Source organism: Bombyx mandarina, chromosome 20 (genome assembly GCF_030267445.1).
Source record: "Bombyx mandarina strain Sakado chromosome 20, ASM3026744v2".
Lineage (NCBI taxonomy): Eukaryota > Metazoa > Arthropoda > Insecta > Lepidoptera > Bombycidae > Bombyx > Bombyx mandarina.
The window spans coordinates 7,548,592-7,573,180 of NC_143226.1; the positions used below are offsets into that span (position 1 = coordinate 7,548,592).

General features: G+C 39.5%; 5 protein-coding genes across 7 annotated transcripts in view; 1 reads left to right on the forward strand and 4 right to left on the reverse strand.

Annotated features, from left to right (window-relative positions):
* The window catches only part of LOC114249418 (oxidative stress-induced growth inhibitor 1), a 50,621-nt gene extending 49,934 nt beyond the window's left edge, over nt 1-687 (reverse strand). For both annotated transcript variants that reach the window (XM_028182998.2, XM_089736043.1), the window contains exon 1: nt 458-687. The gene's annotated coding sequence lies outside the window, so the exon portion shown is untranslated. The remainder of the gene's footprint in view (nt 1-457) is intronic.
* A 2,241-nt stretch (nt 688-2,928) lies between these two features.
* On the forward strand, nt 2,929-4,604 carry LOC114249419 (ubiquitin-conjugating enzyme E2 T). Of its 2 annotated transcripts, XM_089736045.1 has the most exons (3): nt 2,938-3,305; nt 3,516-3,538; nt 3,891-4,028. In XM_089736045.1, exons 1-3 carry the CDS (start codon nt 3,050-3,052, stop codon nt 3,915-3,917), a joined length of 306 nt encoding a protein of 101 aa, XP_089592171.1. In that variant the 5' UTR covers nt 2,938-3,049; the 3' UTR covers nt 3,918-4,028. The 2 variants fall into 2 exon arrangements, with proteins under 2 accessions (XP_028038800.1, XP_089592171.1); XM_028182999.2 differs by lacking the exon at nt 3,516-3,538 and having other exon boundaries at nt 2,929-3,305; nt 3,891-4,604.
* Nucleotides 4,605-5,241: 637 nt separating this feature from the next.
* On the reverse strand, nt 5,242-7,850 carry LOC114249425 (kxDL motif-containing protein CG10681). The gene is made up of 3 exons (XM_028183006.2): nt 7,535-7,850; nt 6,914-7,087; nt 5,242-6,271 (listed from the first exon to the last, which is right to left on the reverse strand). The coding sequence occupies exons 1-3, from the start codon at nt 7,672-7,674 to the stop codon at nt 5,962-5,964; spliced, it is 624 nt and encodes a 207-aa protein (XP_028038807.2). The 5' UTR covers nt 7,675-7,850; the 3' UTR covers nt 5,242-5,961.
* A 2,946-nt stretch (nt 7,851-10,796) lies between these two features.
* LOC114249414 (uncharacterized) lies at nt 10,797-11,837 on the reverse strand. Its single transcript, XM_028182987.2, has one exon. The coding sequence runs from the start codon at nt 11,835-11,837 to the stop codon at nt 10,797-10,799; it is 1,041 nt and encodes a 346-aa protein (XP_028038788.2).
* Nucleotides 11,838-20,208: 8,371 nt separating this feature from the next.
* LOC114249443 (uncharacterized) lies at nt 20,209-21,808 on the reverse strand. Its single transcript, XM_028183026.2, has 2 exons — nt 21,511-21,808; nt 20,209-20,596 (listed from the first exon to the last, which is right to left on the reverse strand). Exons 1-2 carry the CDS (start codon nt 21,627-21,629, stop codon nt 20,209-20,211), a joined length of 507 nt encoding a protein of 168 aa, XP_028038827.2. The 5' UTR covers nt 21,630-21,808.
* Nucleotides 21,809-24,589: the final 2,781 nt, after the last annotated feature.

A 24,589-nucleotide genomic window follows, 5' to 3' on the forward strand; every position in this document is an offset into this window, starting at 1 on the left:
TAGTACTACTTTTTTTAACTATAAAATAAATCGCAAGTTGTGTTACAATTTTTATTTGTTGATAAGACGAAGCACGTAACCTCCTCGTTGAATACGAATTTAGAAGTGTCTCACGAAACACTGGATAACTGAGATAATATGATGTAAAGACAGTGGGTGATAAATGATCTTTAAGTGTTTTGAGATCATAATATACTTTTTCTCAAAACAATAATTATAAGTTAAAGTCGCACGAAGTTTCTCATTACACAACACTGGACCCGTCGTGTTAATAAAACAATAAAAACCTTTTCGGAACGTGATGTAGATTAACGCGCTCCGGTTTAAAACTATATTTAGTGATTTTTATGTTTTAATCATTATTAAAATGTAATATTTCAAACGTATTAATTAATTAAAGATTTTTAGTATTAAATTATAAAAAATCAGCGGATGATACAGAATTTATCTTACTTACCAAATCCGAAATTTTCAGATCGATGTCTCCAGAAATTTTCACCGATTTCGATTATTACAATTATTAAACAGTAAATATGGGTATTTTTACTTTAGATTATATTTTGATTCAAGGGCACGCCTACTGCTTAATTAATTAAGTTAATAAATAAGAATTACAGGCGATATTTAATACGAAAAGAGGAAAAAAGTCTTTGCTCATTTAGTTAACCTTCGACACTGATTATTTCTCTTTCTGTTTGCTTTTTTATGTTTATAGAATTACCTGGATCTTGGTCTTTTAAGCCACTTGTCAGATTTATTTAATTTCATTGTTTTTAGAAAAAAGGGTCAAGGCACAATTTATCCTTGCGCTGAATGATTAGTTTGTTATTATTATAGAAAATTCCATATTATCTGGAACCGCTGCTTTCATCGACAGTGCGTTTCCAAAGATCTTTTTTGCCACGTACCATCCGGCTTTGGAATGAACTCCCCTCCACGGTGTTTTCCGAGCGCTATGACATGTCCTTCTTCAAACGAGGCTTGCGGAGAGTACTTTATGGTAGGCAGCGGCTTGGCTCTGCCCCTGGCATTGCTGACGTCAATGAGCGACGGTGACCACTTACCATCAGGTGGACCGTATGCTCGTCTGCCTGCAAAGGCAATAAAAAAATGGTAAAATCTCCTTTTAAAGATTGTCTTGCTTTGAAAACAAAATTTCCTGGTGCTCGGGTAGCAGTAGCACATTTTGCAGTCTAAAGAGTTTAAATTATGTATTGTATTCTGTACAACAAGTAAAGAGCGAAGTGCTACGAGTATCCTAGCCATTGATCAATTACTAAAAAGCCTCGATTGAGTGCGCTGGTTAGTATAATAACAATATCTCGGCCGTATGTTAGGAGCGCGTGCAACTTGGTCCACTTGAAAGAAGTGAAACTTCTTGTGCTGTGTGTAGTTTTCTTCATTTTTCACTCTTAAATCAAAATGCTCTTGTAATATTCGGAGTGTTGTGTATAACAGAAGTGACCTAGCTCGCTTTATCCTTTCTCTCTTTCGACGGTCGAGTGGTTCGCGAGACGCTCTGTCTATTTTCTTACTCTCGCTCTTCCTAAATTGTATCTTTTTTCTCTAGCCCCAACGAGTCTGTCGTGAATTAAATTTTACTCTCAACGCGCCTAAAGAAGTTTCACTTCAAAAATAATAATGCCAGAGGTAATTTATCTAACCTGTTTTTTACACCCATGGCGAATAAATTATGCACAATACGCTAAAAGTATAGGGTATTGGTGTAACAATTGATGGTGTATAATTTCAGACTTGAAGTTTGTAGATTATTAGCACGGGAAAAGGAATGGAGGAGCTGCTGCAACACTTAATTTTCGTTGATCAATAAATGGAATTCAATTTTAAACACGCCAAAAAAAAATTCATAATCAACACAAATCTAACATCCTAAGTGGTCATCAGGTTTTTGTTTTGATCTTTTAGGCGGACGAGCATGCGGCCCACCTGATTGTGAGTGGTTACCGTCGTCCATGGACGTAAACAATGGTTAGGGGCAGAGCCAACCGCTGCATACTAGACTGTGGGTTAATGGTAGTCATTATGGCCTAAAGGATAAGACGTGCATTCGTATCGAGCGATGCACCGCTGTTCGAATCCCACAGGCGGGTACCAATTTTTCTAATGAAATACGTACTTAACAAATGTTCACGATTGACTTCCACGGTGAAGGATTAGCAAAGTGTAATAAAAATCAAACCCGCAAAATTATAATTTGCTACGCAGTTTGACAAAACATATTACACGCATTACTGACGCGTTTCACTGTGCTACTGGTCAACGAAAGCAATGAGAGCTCGTCGAGAAAGCGTTTATTCCAGTTAATCAAATCCTTAAAAATGAGCGAGCATCTTAAAATGGAGGAAGAATTAGGCTGTGAACATTAAATTAACTCCTTTCTTTAATTTTATGAAAATGAAATTGCTCGACACCTATGAAATAGCAGCCAGCAGCAATTTAAACAAAATAGCAAGACGTAGCTTCACGGGCTCTCTCAAGAAATTCGCTGAAGTACCAGTAAATTCCCATCAGCTTACTAAGGGGATATTTAATTTTATCTCACCAAAAACCTACGATCTTACGGTCTCATCTTACCTCTTTTAATTATATTTCATTTCATTACCTATTCAATTAATTTCATTTGATTACATTCCATTTCATTTGATTACATTTCATTTCATTTGATTACATTCCATTTCATTTGATTACATTCCATTTCATTTGATTACATTCCATTTCATTTGATTACATTCCATTTCATTTGATTACATTCCAATACAAATAAATATAGTTTTAGACCTTAAAAAGACCTTAGTCTTTAAAAAGTTTTATACCCAAAACTTTTTAAAGACGTCTAAAACTATATTTATAGCCTGCTTAGCTCAAGTTACTTTTGCCTATTCTATCAACGACTTAAAAAAAACTATTAGTTTTGTTTGAAGTTTTATGTCCCGGGAACTTAGAATTCTTAGTTCCCGGTCATAACAATGAATTAAAAAAAATACGAATCTTCTCTCAGAAATTAAGTATCTAAATATCAAGTAATACTATGCTATCAAGTGCTAGAGCTGCTCGCATCGCGCGTGAGGTTAAGAATTTTGAAATGAAGCCACCTTGGGGGATTAGTTGTTTTCCGTTAAAAGACGATCAGTATGACAACCTGTCCGTTATTCTTCTTGGACCAAAGGGATCTCCTTACGAGAAAGGAACGTTCAAATTAACTGTGTCTATCCCGGAAAGATATCCGTTCGAACCTCCTTTAGTTAAATTTATAACACCAGTTTATCATCCTAATATTGATAATGGTAGGTATCAATAAGCTTATAATGATGTAGTTAAGTAGGGCACACGGTTCACCTGGTATTAAATGGTTAACTGTAATGTATTGGGCTATACTGACTGACAGTTATTGTGGACCATTGTGAAATACGCGAAGATCGGACGATCACGACAGAAATTGAATGGTGTTACCTATTTGGGCTCATAACGACCTACTACCATACCTTTTGTTTCAGGCGTTCAGACAGTGCTATTCCAGGTCAACATCAGACCGTATTATATTTGTAAAGGACTTTGTATTATAATCGCCTGAAATAACAATAGGAAGGAAGTGGTTTTGCACTCATATTACACTTATGTAAACTTGTACATTTGGTTGAATTAGAATGCTTAAATAAACCTTTGGAGAGTATATGAGTAATCATGGGTCTCAATAGATACTGGGATAGAATTATTATAATCATTTTTATAATATAAACAATAGCCATGAATTTACTATAAAAAAATTACTAAAATGTTTATCTATCATAAACTACAGAAAAACAAGCAACAGCAAATAAAAATAAAACAATACACTTTCCAATATTCTAATTTATTTTGCTATTTTGCAGGAGGAAGAATATGTATGGACCTGTTAAAAATGCCACCAAAGGGTACTTGGTTACCGACGATCACACTGGAAACATTACTTGTTTCATTACAATCACTCCTCGCGAACCCAAACCCTGATGACCCACTGATGATGGATATCGCTTATGAGTATAAATACAACATGGATACTTTTATTCAGAATGCCAAACAACAAACCGAGAAATATGCTGTGTGATATCAGGACTAACGATAACATAAAAAATGTTAACTTGAATTTATTATTAAGTTACAAGTTAGAGTTTTATGATTACGGGCCAAAGTTGTTGACCCACTTGATTTAAAGAGTACTTAAAATTTAGGCCGTATTCTTTGTTTTTATATGCCCTATGTTTTATATGTATATGTTTGAAATTTTCAGGATATATAAAGGATACTTTCACAATTTTATATGCCTCTCATAGCTGAAATAAAAAAATTAAAAAAACATTTGTATTAACCTTAAACATCTCAAGTAAATAAAATGTCATTAGTGTAATGATAATGTGTACCTAGGCATTGTCTTGATATCTGCAATGAGTATTAAGCTGTGTATCTAATATATGCTAACAATATATTTTTATATGATATATTCCATTATTAATAGAAAATAAAAATTTAGTACCTGTTATAATAATTTGTGATATTGATAAGAAAAGTGCCCATACAATATTAAAAAAGTGTTTTTTACAACTTTTGTTTTCTTCTGATTTTCATCTGATTTTCTGTTTTTATTTTTATTAAACTGTTTGTGTTAGATCAAAGGTGTTGGTACCGCAAACCTGCATATTTCACAAAGTAGTTGTGGGTATAACCTTCATCATGGTATTCATGGTATAACTGTGTACAGTGTGAAGCAAATCTATGGACAATATTTCTGTATTGTGTGCTGCGCTAGAAATAAGACAGGGATATGAACTCACTCTGATAAACTGCATACATAGCCAGTGCATCAATTGCAGGAATGCAACTGACGATTTGGACTTTGAAAGTGAATACATATGTGTCAATATCTGTCACAAGACGGGTCCATTTTTCCTTTGGTTTTTTTTTTCCTACCAATTTGCTTAAGAAGTTATTCCAGCTACGAACGGAAGGGTAGGCGAGCTCACAGGCTCAACCTAAGAAGCCTTGCAGAATCTACCAGCGGATCGAAAAACGCGACCCACTGAGAAGACCCGTGAGAAACTCACGCTGTAATGGACTTAAGTAAACACTACTTAACTTCATGCGCAATGGAAGATTATTGCTTGATTATGTCAATTTTTGCAACACAGGTTGTGTTGTAGTATAATGGTAAATGAAACTTTTAGTCTGTAAATCAATAAATTAGCATAAGTAGGTAAGTATTTTTTATTGTACAACATGGTACATATTAATTTACTTAAATATAAATTAATAGCTACATCACAGTAGTCTAGATAACAAAATAAACTATTACCTAGTTTAATTGTGGGATTTTTCAATCACTGCATCGAAATTATCAATTAATAACATTAAAAGGTAACCAAATTTTTCAAACAATTTTCAACACATTTATATATCCCACTTGAATATAAAATTATTCTAGTGTTTAATATACGTAGTGTATTTGTTGGTTAATAAAATTACATAAATATATAAATCTTATAAAATCTAGAAAAATCAGTACTTAACACATTATTATAAAAATAATAATTAAAAGTCGAGGTTATTAAGTCATTGCCTGTCATTTAAATTTCGATTCAATATAGTTTATCAAATATACGCACAAGGCAGTTCGCAAGCTGATATTTCTAGAGTTAAGTTCTGTTTGTAAAAACTGATTATTTAACTGCAATATATAACAAAATATGATGACTTTCTTGTAGTTGTTCCACTTGGAACCTGGTTAAGTATTTTAAAAAAAATTAAGATTGCTATTGGGTCTCCATTTTTAATATATATTATTAGTAATGATTTTACCTGAATTTGACTGTCATTCTTTATTGTAATCAACAAAAAATCTAGTTATTGAAAACTCCATAGCTTTTATAAATGTTTTAGATTTGACTAATGAAAAAACAGAACCAGTTTTCAACCTGTATCAGTACTACTATCATCACCGGAACTGGCACTCTCAGTTTCCGAGGAACTACTGGTCCTGACCTTTGGACATGCAGGTTTTTTTTCTGAGCCGGCCACACTAGATTCAAAGCTTTTATTGTCTTTTTTCTTAGATTTCTTATTATAATTTGTCGGTTTCAGAGTTTCAGTTGAGACTGTAGCAACCATCTTTGATTCGGGCTTCGCCTCTGATGGCTTCAGATCTTCTTCATCTACGAGGGGTTTGCGATTTGCAAGCGACTCTGCAACCGCTTCTTTGTATGCTTCCGGGTATTGAGAACTGAAAATTAATTATTTTTTAATGTAAATAAGTTTCCCTCGGCTGAGGTATATCAGATGGTCTTTTTATAGAGTACTGTAAATAATGTTTTATTAAGTTTTCTTTTAATGATCATGAGCTCATTAGGTCAATTCTTCTCACAGAATTATGATTCAATAGTTGAAGCCTTAAATTTATTGATTCATTACTTTCAGATTGACTACCTGAGCTCAGAGTAAATGTTTTGTTACACAAGAGTCCAGATAACTATTGCATACTATTTTAATAAACCGCACTGCTGTATTATGTAGTCTACAAACTGCAGTAATAGCAGATAAGCTATGAACTGTTTACCCAACTATGGCCGAAAAAATAGGTACCACTTTTTTTATTTATGAATCTACTACTAAGCAGATTCTTTATTTCTTCTATTACAGTCAGAGAGTATAAGAACATGACTAATCTGATGACGTGAGATCTCCTCCACTCATGGATATCAATAATGTCAGGGGAACACTACTGATTACTATGGAGACCTTTTTTTAAGCCTTTAAGTCTTGTTTAATTTGTTTATACTATAAACTACTTATTAGTATTAAAGCAAAACATGAAGTGGAAAGTTTTGCATATTGTTTTTCTTTTTAAAAAACAAATCAAACAAACCTGAGCTTGGTTTTAATTGCCCGAATTTTCTTAAATATGAATTCCAAATCCTTCCTCATTTCGAACAGTAGTTGTGTATGTTTCTTGAACTCTGTGGATGCAGCCCTTAATCTACTGGCCGACAGCTGATTACAATTTGTCAACATTTCTGTTGTTTTTTCAAATCTCTGCAACCTAAGAAAGCTTTATTCGAGTGCGATTTATTTACCAAGAAAAAAAAACACATTGTAGAATAATTTTATTTTGCTCAAAGCAGAAAGGAGTAAAAAAATATAAAAATGAATTATGAGGACTATAAATTGAAATGAGTTTATACTGTATTATTAAGGTGAATTAGATATCATTTACACTGGAGTGTTTCATTTAAGAGACCATTTTGGAATGCTGAATAATGTTGAATATTAAAAACAATAAGTGGTGTGTTAGTATTTCGATTATCATAAATTTCTGATACATATTTCAGTGAGTGTATCATTAAATTACATACTGATTTTCATTTGTTGCTCACAAATAATTTTTAAGTTTGAAAAAATTAATAGGTATAATAATTATAATAATAGCTTTTTTGGTTTAAGTTAAATTCTCAATTGGCAATGGCCACAAATATTCGATCGTACTTACATATTCTTTTGTGCTCTAATAATCACTTCAACGTCAGTCTGATCCACCATACCGGCTAGGCCTTGTACAAAAACTTCGGGCGCAGTGTAGTTCTGGAAGCATTCTATCGAGAAATCACTTTCTGGAGTACCGTTCGCCATTATTTACTGTTTTCGTACAAAATGCATAACTACACACACATTATTTAATTAGCAATTTCTTGATAATTTATTTTGGTCATTCAATAAACAAGCAAATGTCTAATGTGTCAGTGTCAGTGCATAAACACATTTTTTTTCTCGTAAGGCTCCCCGCGCACTAGGCAGCCTGCTGCGACAGCCGAAATCTTTGAGCAGCCAGTTATAGCAGCCTGGCTGCGCAGCTAGGCTGCGGCGGCTAGAATATTTGAGCAAAACATTGAAGTAAATGTACCTACAAAAAACTAATACTATTTTGTCCAAATAATACTTAATAAAAGTACTTACATGCTAACCAAAATTTTTTTTTTTAATTTCTGTTAAATTTTCTTCGCACATTCTAATTGTGATTTCTTCCCATATTCTTCTCTTTAAATCACGATCGCTGTATTCATCTGACGATACATTCCAAATTGCTTTACAGCATTCTGTTTCCCGAATGAATTTCTCTGTAACGAAGGTCATTTTGTAAAAAGTTTCGGAACAAAAAAAAACATCTGGTTGCTACAAGAGCGCGGTGACTGACGGCAGCCACATACATTCGCTAACACCCACTCTGGCTGCCGTACAACAGGCGCGTCGTATTGGCTGCCGCAGTCAAGAGTTCCGGGCTGCTTATGTGCGCGGATTCCCATACAACGCCATATATTCGTCTGGCTGCCTAGTGCGCGGGGAGTCTAAAACTAACAAAGGGCTTAACGTTAACATACGCTTAGTCCACGTTATCAGAGATGCTGTATTGGGAGCTAAATTGTTGATAAACCTCCCACTATTACGCTATTTCGAATACACTTTTATTAGGATTATTATCTTCTGTTTTCACAAGTCGTAGACATAATTAAATATTTTTTTACGGTTTAATCTCGCGTTATACTGTCATTACTGTACATTACTGGTGGTAGGTCCTCTTGTGAATCCGCGCGGGTAGTTACCGCCACCCTGCCTATTTCTGCCGTGAAGCAGTAATGCGTTTCGGTTTGAAGGGTGGGGCAGCCGTTGTAACTATACTGAGACCTTAGAACTTATCTCAAGGTGGGTGGCGCATTTACGTTGTAGATGTCTATGGGCTCCAGTAACCACTTAACACCAGGTGAGCTGTGAGCTCGTCCACCCATCTAAGCAATAAATAATTAAAAAATCGATTGTTTCCGATGTTTCAAATACTTTACAGTTTTCGTGGTTCGTCGACACAGGTTTTTTGTCAGTTGCGTGTACGGTTCTTGTTTATATGAACTTTAATATGGATTTACTTTGGCTTTATTTTGGTTGCCCATCGATGCACATTAGTTTAAAGACCTTTCTGGAACGACAGGGACCAGTCATATTCAGACAACAAGGTACCGTCCGACCGCAAACGGTATGGTGGAAAGATTCAATCGCCAGCTCAGATCGATACGAGGTTCTGCCTTGGGTAATTCTTGGAATACGTTCGACATAGAAGAAGGATATTGGTTCATCATCTGCAGTGCTGGTATATGGAGAGCCTCTTCGATTATCGGGTACATTTTGTAATACCGAGAAGCTGTAGATCATTGACTTTCTTTCCCATCTAAGAGCCAGTATCTGGAAGATCAAACCAATACCTATGATGCCACCTCTCCAGTTTTCAAAAGTAGACATCAATCATCTTCAGGCCAGGTTTTTCTCAGCCAAGACGTTGTACGTAAACCTCTGCAGCCGCCATACACTGCCCCCTATACGGTGCTAGAACGTGGAGATAAATCTTACAAGTAAGTTATCAAAAGAAAGCCTGCCACGGTGTCATTGGATTGATTGAAATCAGCGTACACCTTAAGCGAATCTCATATCATGAATCAGCCAAGTGCGATTCATAATATGGTTAATGATTGATGATGTAGCATGCAACAATGGCACATTTTAGTTGTGCACTAAGTCCTTGCGTCTATATATTGTTTAGCTTAAAATTATACCATCGGAATATATTTCCTATCTCCTAGTCCATAAACTTCTTTTTCACCATTTCGTCAATATCATATGCGTTCAGAACATTATAAGCGTTTAATAGTGATATTTTACTTTTTCTGAGTGTAACCTGCCCGCTAATGTGGTAGTAAGCGGACTATCACGGATTTTTTTTTAAAACCCTTTTTGTTAATAGATTTTCTGTACTTTTGTAATATTATGGAGTGGTCGAATTGCGTTACTGTGGCGTATTGTGTCTGAATCGTATCTTCAAGTTTCGCAGCTCGTAAGAAGACTAGACCAGTGGTCGAACCCGTGGCTCCCGTGACTTCTCAACTACCTACGTCTCTTCTGCGAAATGTTTACTCCGGTTTACTCAAGTAATGTTCCTCACATTACTCATTATCTTGACTTGTAAGAGACGAGTAAACGTTTTTGAAACGCAAGGCTATAAAAATATAATTATTATGTTAAAAGTTGTTTTTTTTGAACAAATTTATTGTATTGTCAAAATTTTACTTTTTCTAATGACAAGGTTGCCAAACACTGTACCTACTAGACGAGAGCATTCCATTCAAACTTTGTGTACAGTTTAAGGAAGGTTGAGGGGAATATGAGCGTCATGAGCATGAGCATAATTCAATATTATATTCTTCTATCAATCATTAAATAACAAAGGCTTAATTTGAAATGAAACCTAAATCAACTGAGTTAGTTTTTTTTCTTAGATGGATCGACTATTGATCGTTGAACTTTGATAAGTACGACAAGTACGGTTACCAGGGTCCCCACGTCCATGCACTTAATAGTAGAGCTGCACAAGCTAATGACAATGTCAGTGGATCGGATGTATTGGAATGTGTTCTTTCGCGTACTTTTCCAGTGATATATTTGATAGGTACCATCCAACCTTGAAGCTGGATACCACGGTGTCTCCCGAGGAATCGGATATGTGCTTCAAACCAGCTTTAATATGTATTAGTCAGAGGTAAACAGCGGCTTTGCTATGTCGTTGCTATTGTGTATGTCGCCGACGGATATCTACCTCCTTAAGAACGTCCGTATGTATGCACGCGTCCCTTCAAAGGTAAGAAAACCATGATACCGTTAAGTATAATTAATTTATTATCATTCTTCGTATTTATTTTGGGTCTTAATAATTTTCATTCAGCGTCATTTGTGTATACAGCTTGTCCTAAACCTTGAACCTGTAATTGAAATGGCAGACCGTAGTTTGTCTTGTGTAGATCACCGCTTCTCCTGTAAATTTGTTTCTTCTTTAATCTATTCGTATTCTTCGATGGCGAGTAAGGTTTTGCTTTGACTTTTTGAATTACCAATTCTTTGTATAGGGCCATCGGAACATAAACATTATTGTTAGCCTCATGGTGAGGCTCTATGCGAGTTTCATTCTTTATTCCGGTCAAGAATTTTTCAATGCTCTGAGCCTTGTGGATTTCCTCTAGACATTGCTGTTCAATGCTCCTAATAACCGTGGTCATGCTGTCAACTAGATATGCTGTTAAGTCTGATATCGTCTGATCCTTGGATTTTTTATGTTTCCCGCCAAATTTGGGTTTCTGTGCGGTATTTTTCCCCCTGTTATTGGCTGGCCTGTTTTTAAATACTTTATTGGTTCTATAAGATTTATTTTTGTCGTTTCTATTTTCAGTTATCATTTTATTTCTAACTGATAGATTTATTTTGTCGTAAATGTCGTCTCTCAAATAATTTGTGATACCGTCGTCCATAGGAGTTCTGCACAGCGCCCTCAACAAACGATCCTCTTCGTGGCCCTTCTTAAAGTTGGCCTTTGAATTGAAACGACAATAACTGCTTCGACAAGTCGGATTCGTAATTAAATCCTCAAATTTTCTGCAACCGAATCTGTAGAATGGCGCTAGATTGTCATTTACAATCTGTATTTTTCGGTCAAGCAAAGGATTCGTTGAGTCTTGTGTTTCGGCATCACGCTGATTCGTTGGGTGCGGATATAAATATTTGATGTTTCTATCGTTCTCCGTAATCCTGTGGTCGTCAAAATGCGGGACTATAGCTTCCTCGTAATTTGCATTAAATTGATCATCGTTCGTCATTATCCCGTTCCACAATTGTATTTGTTTTAATAATTCATCATTACTCCTTTTTGCCGTTGTACTTACAACACAAAACGATGTTAACATGTTAATGAGAAGTCTTCTCATTTTTTGTTTTATTAATCTGAAAGAATAGGTAACACTGAAATAGGTACTAAAGTTTTATCGGGAAAATTTTAGTACCTATGTACGTAGGTACTTGGATTATTAATTGAAAATAAAATCTTGAGAAGTTACAAATTCGGAATTGATTAAATTCGAATTTTAATTGTGCATGAAATCGAATTTCTTCCGTATCAAAAATAAAACATTGATTATAAAAGAAAATAAAAAACTGAAATGAGTATTTACTCCGAAAGTTTTTCTCAGTTAAAAAAAACACTTTAAATTTTTTTGTTGAGCAACTTTGATGAACATGATTTTCACAATAATGGACTGTCTTATTGTCCTCATCGCCTCCGACATTGTTGATGTCGTAAAATAGATCGTATGCTGATTTTGAAAGTAATAAGTAATAAGTGAAGCAGTAATGCGTTGCGGTTTGAAGGATAGGGCAGCCGGTGTACTGAGACCTTAGAACTTATATCTCAAGGTGGGTGGCGCATTTACGTTGTAGATGTCTATGGGCTCCAGTAACCACTTAACACCAGGTGAGCTGTGAGCTCGTCTACCCATCTGAGCAATAAAAAAAAAGTCTATATGTTAAGATTAGCTCACTATAACGTTTTTATGCTAACCAAATTTGTTCTAAAATAAAGCATTATTTGTGAACTATTCCACGCGGACAAAGTCGCGGGCAAAAGCTCGTATATCATATCATCCGTAATGAGAGCTCATTGGAACGATTAATGGTTCAAGGAAGAGTAGACGGTCAACGCTTTTGCGGCCGATCATCCACAAGTTTGACAGACTTGATTAAGTCATCTACCAAGTGTTCCCTTACTGAGTGTACACGTACCGCCACAAATAGAGAGAGATGGAGAAGTCTCTCAAAAGCAGCAACCAAGCAATAAGACATACGTAATCACGAAGAAGAAGATGTCGACGACTCGTGATATCTGAGGTAAATAATATATTTAAAAGGAATTTATTAATAGGAATTGTTTGAGAGGGGAGGATCCTCATCTAGTTTTTATCATCGCACCTCCCGCCATCGGAGCAGAGTTCTATATTATCTGGAACTGCTGCGTTCATTGACAGTGCGTTTCCAGAGGTCTTTTTTGCCACGTACCATCGGGCTATTGAATGAGCTCCCCTCCACGGTGTTTCCCGGGCGCTATCACATGTCCTTCTTCAAACGAGGCTTGCGGAGAGTTCTTAACGGTAGACAGCGGCTTGGCTCTACCCATGACATTGCTGAAGTCCATGGGCGACGGTAACCGCTCACCATCAGGTGCATCAGGGCGGTATGCTCGTCTGCCTACAAGGGCAATAAAAAAATAATATTGTAGACTTTTTTATATTATTTCATTTTACCCCAGAACGAACTAACAGCATTTTTAAGTTGGGCAGTTTGATTGACTTATGCAAGTTTAATTATTGCGAAAAACGAAGAAAATATGGTAATGAAGATAAATATGTAGAATAGTCTATATGTTTTTTATTCCTTGAAAAAAAATTCGATAACAAATGAAAAGAGAAGATATAATCCACAAACAGAATGTGAATCTTGAAAATATGACCCGAATTGTAAAGGTTTCTTTGGGCGAAGTTTCGGAGCCAACTAATTTTGAAATAATAGTGCAAAGCCTTCGGATGTGATTTTTAATTGATGCCCTGACGAAAATCAGCGTCATTTCGAAATACCCTGTTAGGTATAGGGTTAGGTGGTCGGCAAAGGGCTGCTTCAGAGCCGCATGTGGTTCTTTAGCTCCTCAAGTGCGGCTCTGCATTTAATGTACTACTTTTTCAGTTTAATAAAAGTTTACTAAGCAAGCAGAATTTCTCCCGGGCCTCCGCGTTATTTGTTACGCGGACGACACGTTGGTCGTGGCCCGGGGGGATGATTATAGGGAGTCTGTTCGTCTCGCCACAGCGGGAGTGGCCCTCGTCGTCGGAAGGATAAGGAGGCTGGGTCTCGACGTGGCGCTCAATAAATCCGAGGCTCTGTGGTTTCACGGGCCGCGGGGGGCGCCACCCGTTGACACCCACATCGTGGTTGGAGGCGTCCGGATAGGGGTCGGGGTGCAGTTGAAGTACCTCGGCCTCGTGTTGGACAGCCGGTGGGCTTTTCGTGCTCACTTTGCGGAGCTGGTCCCCCGATTGATGGGGACGGCCGGTTCTTTGAGCCGGCTGCTCCCGAATGTTGGGGGACCGGATCAGGTTGTGCGCCGCCTCTACGCGGGGGTGGTGCGATCGATGGCCCTGTACGGTGCACCTGTGTGGGCTGAGCCGCGTAACCGGGCCACTATGGCTCGGTTCCTGCGCCGGCCGCAGCGCACCGTTGCCATCAGGGTCATTCGCGGATATCGCACCGTCTCCTTCGAGGCGGCGTGTGTTTTGGCGGGGACGCCGCCATGGGAGCTGGAGGCGGAGTCGCTCGCTGCCGACTATCGGTGGCGCAGCGAGCTTCGTGCTCGGGGCGTGGCGCGTCTCCCCGAAAGTGAGCTGCGGGCGCGGAAGGCCCATTCTCGGCGGTCCGTGCTCGAGTCGTGGTCGAGGCGATTGGCCAACCCCACGTGGGGGCTACGGACCGTCGAGGCGGTTTACCCGGTCTTTGATGACTGGGTGAATCGTGGCGAAGGACGTCTCACCTTTCGTCTGGTGCAGGTGCTGACCGGGCATGGATGCTTCGGGAAGTACCTGCACCGGATAGGGGCTGAGCCGACGACGAGGTGTCACCATTGTGGACACGACCTGGACACGGCGGAGCATACGCTCGCTGTCTGCCCCGCTTGGGAGGTGCAGCGCCGTGTCCTGGTCGCAAAGATAGGACCTGACTTGTCGCTGCCTGGCGTCGTGGCGTCGATGCTTGGCAGCGATGAGTCATGGAAGGCTATGCTCGACTTCTGCGAGTGCACCATCTCGCAGAAGGAGGCGGCGGGGCGAGTGAGGGAAAGCTCTCCTCACTACGCAGAAACCCGCCGCCGCCGAGCAGGGGGTCGGGACCGGGGTCGTATCCGTAACCTGGCCCCCTAAGAGTTAGGGGGCCAGGTTACCACCCCATGAGATGATGGATGAGAAAATGCCCAGGAGTAAGCGGCATCATGTCATCGGGATCGCTTGATAGTGGAGTCAGCGGCAGAGAATTCAATATTGCTTCGATTTGCGTTAGGACAGTGATCAATTCCTCATAAGTTAAATTACAATTTCCCAATACTCTGTGCATATGGAATTTAATAGATTTAACCCCCGCCCCCCAAAGACCCCCAAAATGAGGAGAGTAAGGTGGACACAGGTGGAAGTTAATACCTTCTTCGATCAAAACATCAGGCAAAGAATTGCAATTGGATTTTAAGAATGTACCGATTTGTTTATAAGCACCGAAGAATGACGTACCATTGTCCGAATATATATGAGTAGGCTTACCTCTCCGCGATACAAACCGGCGTAGCGCAGAGAGAAAACTATTGCTGGTTAAATCACCTACTAATTCGATATGGATCGCCTTTGTTTTGAAACATACAAAAATCGCGATGGAGACCTTAACGATTCTACAACCTTGACCAAGGCGGTTAACGGACGAGATGGGTCCAGCATAGTCGATGCCTACACACTCGAGCGGGCGACCAGGAGTGAGGCGGTGCACAGGTAAATTTCCCTTAAGAGGAGAAACTGTTTATGCTCGCATGCGAGTACATCTTATACAATTATGGTAAGTGGCCTTGGCCAAATTGCGACCGCCAATAGGCCAGTAGACTTCTCTTATAGAAGCTAATAATAGTTGGGGTCCAGCGTGCATAAGCTTAATATGTTCAGCCTTGAATACGAGTTTTGTGAGAATGTGAGTGGACTGTAGGATTATAGGATATTTTTTCTTATACGAAAACTCCGACGCGTTTCCAAACCTGCCACCAACACGCATAATTTGAGCGTCATCAAGAAAGACATTGAACTTGTTGAAGGGACTTTTAGGAGATAACGAATGTTCCTGAGTTAGGAGCTTGTATTCGACGAACGACTCAGACTGAGCTTTCCTAATAATCAAGTTCAAAGCGTTCTGTAACTCTTTAGAGCTTAAATGACTGGTTTGTGGATATAGCTTTCTGCATAAATGTATGAATCTCAATGCATAGGCTACAGCACGTTTTAGTCGAGATAGGTTTGAGAATCGGCTGAAATCAATAAATGAATCATCACGTGGAACTGAAAGGTGCAACCAGGGAGTTTGGATTCGCTGTACCGGACTAGATTGGAAGGCCACTGAAAGCAGTCTTGCTGCAGAAATTGAGGACCTGACCACCACAGATCTAGACCTTGCAAATTTACGACTTCGATGCCGCGAGAAATATGATCAGCAGGGTTTTCATCAGTGGGAACATGACGCCAGGTACAGTTCACAGTTTTCTCCATGATCTCCACCGTACGATTGCGAACGAAAGGCTGTAATTTACTAGGCAACATTTTAAGTCAGCCTAACACAATCGTCGAGTCAGTCCAAAAAGTAGTATGCCTGACCTGAACCCGGAGCGAATCAATAGCCTTCTCATAGAGGCGCACTCCTACCAGAGCCCCGCAGAGCTCCAACCGAGGGATCGTCGTTGACTTTAATGGAGCCACTTTACTCTTGGCAATAAGTAACGAGACCTTGATTCGTCCATACACGTTCGCGCTTCGTGCATAAAGGCAAGCACCATAGGCGCTTTGTGACGCATCTGTAAAAATGTGGAGATCCGCGTAAGTATAAGCCTCGCAAACAATAAGGCGAGGGATGCGCAAATTTTTTAAAAGCGGAAAGCTTTTAGTTAAATTAGCCCAAATTTTGGCTATTTCAAATGGGAGCTGTTCGTCCCATGATAACTTATGAACCCATAGCCGCTGCAATAGTATTTTAATAGGAACGATGCAGGGAGAAACTAACCCCATGGGATCAAAAATGCGTGCAGTGACAGAAAGCATAGAGCGTTTCGTAGAAGGCGAGGCTTCACACGAATCGACAGAGAAAGAAAGCTCATCTGTGGCTGTCTGCCAGTAGAGGATCGTTGGACTTCCACTTGCGCAGAGGCATCCTGGCGGTGGCGAGCTCTGCGGCATCTTTCTTTTTAATGTCCAACGCCTCCTGAAATGAGTCAGACCCCGTGAGGAGATCATTCACGTAGAAGTCGTGAATGATGATCTCTGAGATGTTCTTGTCACTGCATTCAAGGCCGATCTGCTTAAGACATTACGGCAAGGTAACTAGAGTTGTCCGTCACTTAAGCAGTCCGCAGATTGTTTTAACGGTACACGCACACGAAAACAACCATCAGCTAGACGTTTCGTATTTTTAGCGAAATGTTCTAAACATTTTCGTTCCTCCTCGGAGTATGATGACTTAAGGCCGACTTCCTTCGGCTGCCAGAACCGCGACAGCAAGTTCTGAGTGTCATTAACGCCGAGATCAAGATCTTGAGAAATGTCTGCAAGTTTTGTGAAGTTGCACATTAGGGGAGCAGATCCATGACCATCACTTAGATCCCTGGAAACCACCAACCAGCCAAGTCGAGTTTCCCAGAGGATCGAGATGTTATCTCCCAGATTGATCTTTCGCGTCCCGAGCAGATCCCAAAAGATATTAGATCCAATTATCATGTCAATTTCTGACGCCTTATAAAATTGGGGATCGGCTAAAATAATATTAGCGGGAGTATTTAAATGCGAAACATCAAATGAATGGCAAGGCACGTCGTCAGTTATGGACGGCAATACATAACAAAGAAGACATTTTGAATAATTTTCAGTGCGTGAACTGAAAGAAACATAACACATTTTTGAAATGTTAGTTCTAGTCTTATCGATGCCGAAAATAGGTTTATCTATATCAATATACTTGGCATTCAATAAGCGACCCGTTTTCTCACTAATTATGCAAGACGAACTCGCACAATCCAGAAGAGCACGTATGATGTGCTCGTGACCATTACTATCGACAACTTTAACGAGAGCCGTCACAAACATACCATCTTTACTAATCTCTGAAGGTGCGGCGGCAGAATACGTGGCTAACGTTAGGCCGTGGTTACCAGGAGGTTCAGGCTGGATGGCGGAGGCGATTGCCGTAGTGTCACGCTTAGGAGCGGGCTGATTAATTCTCTGTTTATTATTAGAATAGGTGTGCAGCAGCGTATTATGCCTACGCTTACATAAAGTACAACCACCTTTTTTGCAGCGATTCGAATAGTGACCACTACGAAAGCAGTTGTAACACACCTTGAACTGAGGAATTAATTCCCATCTCTGCTCACTATTAAGGCTCAGAAATTTATCGCAATTATAAAGATAATGCTCACCCTTACAGTGTGGGCACGATGTTGTACCGGAACCAGAAATAATACTAGCGCCGCCACTCGACGACGGCTGCGTTCCGGAGACAGAAACTAATGTTTTAATTTTCTGACCTTTAGGCGACTGTGGTGGCTGAACTTGTGTGTGAGGAAGGTTAGGGCGAGTAAATTCCATCGTTTCTAATAGATCGGCCCGGTTACGAATGAAATCGAGAAATATGGACAAAGAAATGGGCTTTTCTTTATCAAGACGACCTTTGCACTCTTCCCATTCACGCAGCGTCTTCTGTTCGATTTTACGACTCATCATGTGGATGAGAAGAGTGTCCCAATGATCAGTCGGTTCGCCCAGCGACTCTAAAGCTCTCAGGCTTTTATTCAGCTGATCTATGAAACGTCTTAAATTAAACGAAGATTCGCTCTTTATTGCGTCTATATTAAATAAATTATTAACATGTGTTTGAATTAATAGGCGCTTATTGTCGTACCTCTCACATAACAGCTTCCACGCCACAGAATAGTTGCTGGCAGAGAACTGAATCTCCTGAAGTAGTACAGCAGCAGAGCCTTCTAGCGAGGCCCTGAGGTAGTGGAATTTATTAATTTCTCCTATCGCCTCGTTCGAATGTATAAGACTACTGAAGGTGTCATGGAATTCCAGCCAATTGTTATATGAACCATTAAATTTGGGTAGGTTAATGGTAGGTAATTTAACCAGGCGATGATTGCTCACATGAGAACAACTCTCAAAACTATGCGCATCGGTTCGTAACAATTTAGAATTACGAGAAAGAATCTCCTGAGCCTGTGAAAGGGATTTGTAATAAATCGATTCGAAATCTTCTCTCTCTGTGCTTTGCGAGCTGAAATCGTCAGCGAGGCATTCTATTTTAGTTTGTACTACGTCATATTGTTCAAATAATAATTCGATCTTACCGATTCTTAATTGCAATTCATTAACTTGTTGCTGATTCAACGTACCGCTCAATTCCTCGATGTACTTTCTGAATGTAGTCAATCGGCCTTTTAGACTAGCTCGTTTTTTAACTAACTCCTTTTCTTCTTTCTCACTCATTTTGAAAGTATTTGGGCAGAAGCGGGCTAGTTAATCTGGCATTGATAGAAGTTACAATTGAAATAATGAACTATAATGACAACTAAAATGAACTATACAGTCACACTATTATGTACGCACCTATAATTAATAAATAAATAATAATTTTACAAGTGTGAAAGACATAGACTATTACCAACAAAATGCCAACAAAAACACATTAAACAAACCACATAGTTAACCCAGCTTGTAATATGATAAATATAAATAATCTAAACAAAAAACAGAGTAATGGGTTACACATCACTAATATGTCCTGAATATTAAACTTTGATCACTTCCCTTATTTCCTGGGTATCTCGGCTCGATGGACCATGTAGCGGACAGTTTCTTATTTAGATATTTATATTTGTGAGGAGGAAGATTTTTACAATAAAATAAAATTAAATTATGATGCAACTTTCATGGCTGACAGTTTATTCTTACTGACTTTAGAAACAAAATTTAAAAATTATAAAAACATAAATGACAGCTGTTGCTTTGCAACTAAACTTTTTACTGCGGTTCCAAACACGTACTCACCAAATGTTCACTATTGACTTCCACGGTGAAGGAATAACGTCGTGTAGTAAAAATCAAATCCGCAAAATTATAATTTGCGTAATTACTGGTGGTAGGACCTTTTGTGAGTCCGCGCGGGTAGGTACCACCAGCCTGCCTATTTCTGCCGTGAAGCAGTAATGCGTTTCGGTTTGAAGGGCGGGGTACCCGTTGTTACTGAGACCTTAGAACTGATATCTCAAGGGGGGTGGCGCATTTACGTCGTAGATGTCTATGGGCTTCAGTAACCACTTAACACCAGGTGAGCTGTGAGCTCGTCCACCAATCTAAGCAATAAAAAAAAAAAAAAATATTTTTGTAAAGTTCATATTTGGCTCTCTGGCTAATAAGTTTGCTGACCACTCGGTTAGGTATGCGCATAAAAACACTGAAATATAATTTGTTATTCCTTTAATTCCTCGGGTATCTGTAAATGTCCGACAACCTCCATCGTGATGGGTACCGCGTAATGCATCAGAATTTCGCTTTCAAGATCAGGCTTGTTGTATCTCCTCGCGAAGTCATTTCCGTCGTGTAGACTACGTACCGTGGCTTGTAATCTCCTATTAAATTGTGAATTCTTCACTAGCTTTTGAAGATTTTCTTCGAAATCAGCCTCATTTTTGTTATTCTGCACCATGGTGTCGTGATAGGCGAAGTCCGTGTTGGATTTACGTGCTTTTCCAACTGATGCGGCAGGATTACTCTTTCTCGAAGCGTAAAGGATATTCTTTAAGGCATTCACGACGGAATGGTGGGTGTTAGATTTACGCGCGTCACCTTCCATGTTTCTGCGGTAGAAAAAAATTACCCTCGTTTATTCAGTCACACGACTAGTTCATTGGCTGGAGATTGGCTCACAAGAAACGATGAGTGTGTCTGTGGCCTTTGTAACGGTTAATGAATATTTCAACAAATCCTCAAAGATTTTGTTGGTTGGTAAAAAATGTGTCTAATAAGAGGTTTTTTTTATTGCTTTAGTGGGTGGATATTACATTACATTAGGAATTCCCTGGACAGCACATTGCACCAACGTGTCGATCCTTCAAGAACTCCAGATAAAGACGAGGCTTTCTACCATCTGCCTATTTAGAGTTCTGGAATACTTTGGCCACATTGCAAGAAACGATAACGGCAGCTTGGAGAAGCTAATGGTGACTGACAAGGTGGACGGAAGAAGACCACGAGGTAGAGGCCCGACACGTTGGACTGACCAGATCTGCGCTACCCTCGACACCACAGTTCACGATGCTCTACCCTCGGCGGCAGATAGAAGCAAATGGCGTGGAATGATCCGGAATAAACTCCTGTTGCGAGGCGGTGGTTACGACCCTCAGTATTGAGGAAACCGAAGCAAGAAGAAGAAGGGTTGACCAGCTTATCGCCTATTTGGTGGTACGTGGTTACCGTAGCCCATAGACATCAACAACAGTAATATCGCCACCCTGCCTATTTCTGCCGTGAAGCAGTAATGCGTTTCAGTTTGAAGGGTGGGGCAGCCGTTGTAACTATACTGAGACCTTAGAACTTATACCTCAAGGTAGGTGGCGGCATTTACGTTGTAGATGTCTACGGGCTCTGGTAACCACTTAACACCAGGTGGGCCGTGAGCTCGCCTACCCACCTAAGCAATAAAATGAATAAAATAACAATTATGTGGAAGCGAGAAGTACATTGAAGTTTACGTAAAAATAAGTACCAGTACCTATTTTGGTCCTGCATTACGGATGCAATGTCGAAGCGGTCGGCGTCGTCTCCAAATACCATGTCAGGCTTGACACCTGTCGATATGTAAGCCAAGACCGCCGGAGCGGCGATGGCCATGTAACATAAGATAATCTGAAAATTTAAGAGTGTGAGTTTTTCTATTCCCGAAAATTATTTCTATGCTAAGAGCTGTATCCAACAGCGCGAGTTACTTGAAAGAATAAATAAAATATATTCTAATTTTGTAGTGGATTCCTGAAGAGAGTCACTTGTTTGTTCCCAGCCCTGTCACGACAGATATTGGACGCTATTGGACCGCTATTGGATTGGTGGTAGAAGTTTTCTTTTGTGCGTTCGACAGAGGAAGGGTGAAAGTAGCCCCAGTGATTAACAAATTAAAGAGCGGACGTTTAGCGTGGTGGTGATGCGTAGAGAGAAAATGCATGTGACTAGGAGATGTATGGAAACGGTAGTGCCAGGTAGAGGGGGAAGAGGTCGACTAAAGAAGACACGGGTGGAGTGTGTGAATGACGATATGAGAGAGAGAGGAGTGAGTGTTGAGATGACGGCTGATAGAAGAGAATGGAATAGAAAAATTCGCTGTGCCGACCACATCTAGTGGGATAAGACGGAGGCACAGAAGAAGAAGTTGGACATTCTTTAACCTCTTCAACAAGTGCGGTGATTAACACATCATACGAACAGTGTAATGGCTCACTCTAGAAAACGAATGGAACGACTTTGCGGCAGAAATAGGGGTATTTATGCCGCAAGGTAGTCATTCCATGGTCATTACTTAACGACGAGTTAGGTGCTCCACCTTCAAAACTCGTCGAACCCAATATCGTACCCATCAGCTGCCCAGCTGTATTCAAGTGGTCATGTCGGGCTCCGGTACACACAACACCAGATGGGGTATGAGACCGTAAACTCATACCACTTATACCTACCTAAATATGCAAAAAACCAAACCGAGTTGTTGTTAACTGCAAGCGGAAATTAATATTTAAATTTATTTACTTGTTGTCACTGGTCACAATATTAGTGCGAAGATATAAAGTTATTGCATTGTCATCGGTCTTTGATGTGTATGTAAATTACAAGTTTATCAGACTTTTTATGCTGATAAAAATGAGCTTTGAGATTCCGTCACATACAAATGTACACATATATATCACCAAACTATAAAAAGTGTGTTAAAAGACACTATGCTCGCGGTTAGCAATGTTGCTGTTGACATTTTTCAAATAAAACATTGATTAAAAAATAGAATAAGATTGACAAATTATTCATGTATGTACAGATGTATGATGCCTCGTGATCGCCAATAAGATTTAAATATGAACTATTGACATAGTTACTGGCTCTAGGAAATGGTAGGAACAATTTTTATTTTTATTGCTTAGATTGGTGGACGAGCTCACAGCTCACCTGGTGTTAAGTGGTTACTGAAGCCCATAGACATTTACAACGTAAATGCGCCACCCACCTTGAGATATAAGTTCTAAGGTCTCAGTATAGTTACAACGGCTGCCCCACCCTTCAAGCCGAAACGCATTACTGCTTCAAGGCAGAAATAGGCAGGGTGGTGGTACCTACCCGTGCGGACTCTAAAAGAGGTTTTTTTTTTTTTTCCTACCTAAGCTGATAGCCCTAGCGGCTATGTCAGCGTAACCCTAACTTTAGTAGGTGAGCTCACGGGGCTCAAACCTGACGATGTTGCTAACACGAACCCTAGCAAGAGCCGTGCTTCGCAGAATCTACCACCGGATCGGAAACGCGACCCACTGAGAAGATCCGGCGAGAAACTCAGTGGGCTGTGTCTGAGAGTTAATTTACTCGTCGAGCCCTTCGTCGCAAGCGACGGGTTCGACGAGAACGGTGACCTGTGCTTGAAGTACCTAAAAGCACCGTTAGTGGATCAGGAGGATCCGAGATGACGTGTTTTGGGCGACGTCGACTGCTTTCCATTCTCACAAGAGGTCCTACCATCAGTAAAGTAAGTACATTTCGTTTGATACCTTCATTTTGTTTATATAGAGTAGACATATCAAAACCTGTCTGCTTGAAGTTATAATTTCACTAGCGACCCGCCTTCGCTTCGCTTCGGAAACATTAAAACACACACGAAACCAAAAAAAAAAAATAAAAAAATAATAATAAAAAGTAGTTTATGTTCATCAGGGACAATGTCGGCTTAGAAGCCGACATTGAATTAGTATTAGAATGGAAACATTAGAATGGAAAAATATTTTTTCAAATCGGTCCAGTAGTTTCGGAGCCTATTCGAAACAAACAAACAAACAAATCTTTCCTCTTTATAATATTAGTATAGATATAGATATGATTAAAACGACGGCACTGCCATCTTCACGTCACTAGGTATAACTAAACGACCTATTAAAATTTACATTCATTATCAGGCTGATAAAATTTAAAAAGCTTTAGAGATACAATTCACAATTTAACCTTACCATTATTTATCTTTCAAAATACGACCAAGTTACGGAATTATTGCATTATCGTGTTGCAGAATGTATTGAAAACATAATTTATTGTTTTGCATTGAAAAGATTTTAATTGCTTATTTCAAATAGACGTATAATTTCACGCAAACGTGCTTAGACATTTCATTACTGGTGGTAGGACCTCTTGTGAGTCCGCGCGGGTGGGTACCACCACCCTGCCTATTTCTGCCGTGAAGCAGTAGGTAATGCGTTTCGGTTTGAAGGATGGGACAGCCGTTGTAACTAAACTTGAGACCTTAGAACTTATATCTCAAGGTGGGTGGCGCATTTACGTTGTGGATGTCTATGGGCTCCAGTAACCACTTAACATCAGGTGGTCTGTGAGCTCGTCCACCCATCTAAGTAATAAAAAAAATACGATCCGTGCACTCTACAGCCCAGCCGATATGCTTGGTTTAAGTCAATTGGGTCAATTATTAATTGATTATTTCACGAATTATAAAACTTCAGATCATATCGGCTACCTTTTTGTCGGCTGTTAATTTTATTTTACAGATAACATTAGTAATTCGTCCACGACATAATTCATTACAAAACAGTTCCAGTGCT

What these genes read in the sequence shown, in the direction of transcription:
- LOC114249419 (XM_028182999.2), top strand. Translation starts at nt 3,050, where the DNA reads ATGCTATCAAGTGCTAGAGCTGCTCGCATCGCGCGTGAGGTTAAGAAT. An exon ending in TCATCCTAATATTGATAATG is followed by an intron (nt 3,306 to 3,890) that starts GTAGGTATCAAT and finishes GCTATTTTGCAG; the next exon opens with GAGGAAGAATATGTATGGAC.
- LOC114249425 (XM_028183006.2), bottom strand. Translation starts at nt 7,674, where the DNA reads ATGGCGAACGGTACTCCAGAAAGTGATTTCTCGATAGAATGCTTCCAG. An exon ending in ATTAGAGCACAAAAGAATAT is followed by an intron (nt 7,088 to 7,534) that starts GTAAGTACGATC and finishes AAGCTTTCTTAG; the next exon opens with GTTGCAGAGATTTGAAAAAA. An exon ending in GCAATTAAAACCAAGCTCAG is followed by an intron (nt 6,272 to 6,913) that starts GTTTGTTTGATT and finishes ATTAATTTTCAG; the next exon opens with TTCTCAATACCCGGAAGCAT.
- LOC114249414 (XM_028182987.2), bottom strand. Translation starts at nt 11,837, where the DNA reads ATGAGAAGACTTCTCATTAACATGTTAACATCGTTTTGTGTTGTAAGT.
- LOC114249443 (XM_028183026.2), bottom strand. Translation starts at nt 21,629, where the DNA reads ATGGCCATCGCCGCTCCGGCGGTCTTGGCTTACATATCGACAGGTGTC. An exon ending in GTAATGCAGGACCAAAATAG is followed by an intron (nt 20,597 to 21,510) that starts GTACTGGTACTT and finishes TTTCTACCGCAG; the next exon opens with AAACATGGAAGGTGACGCGC.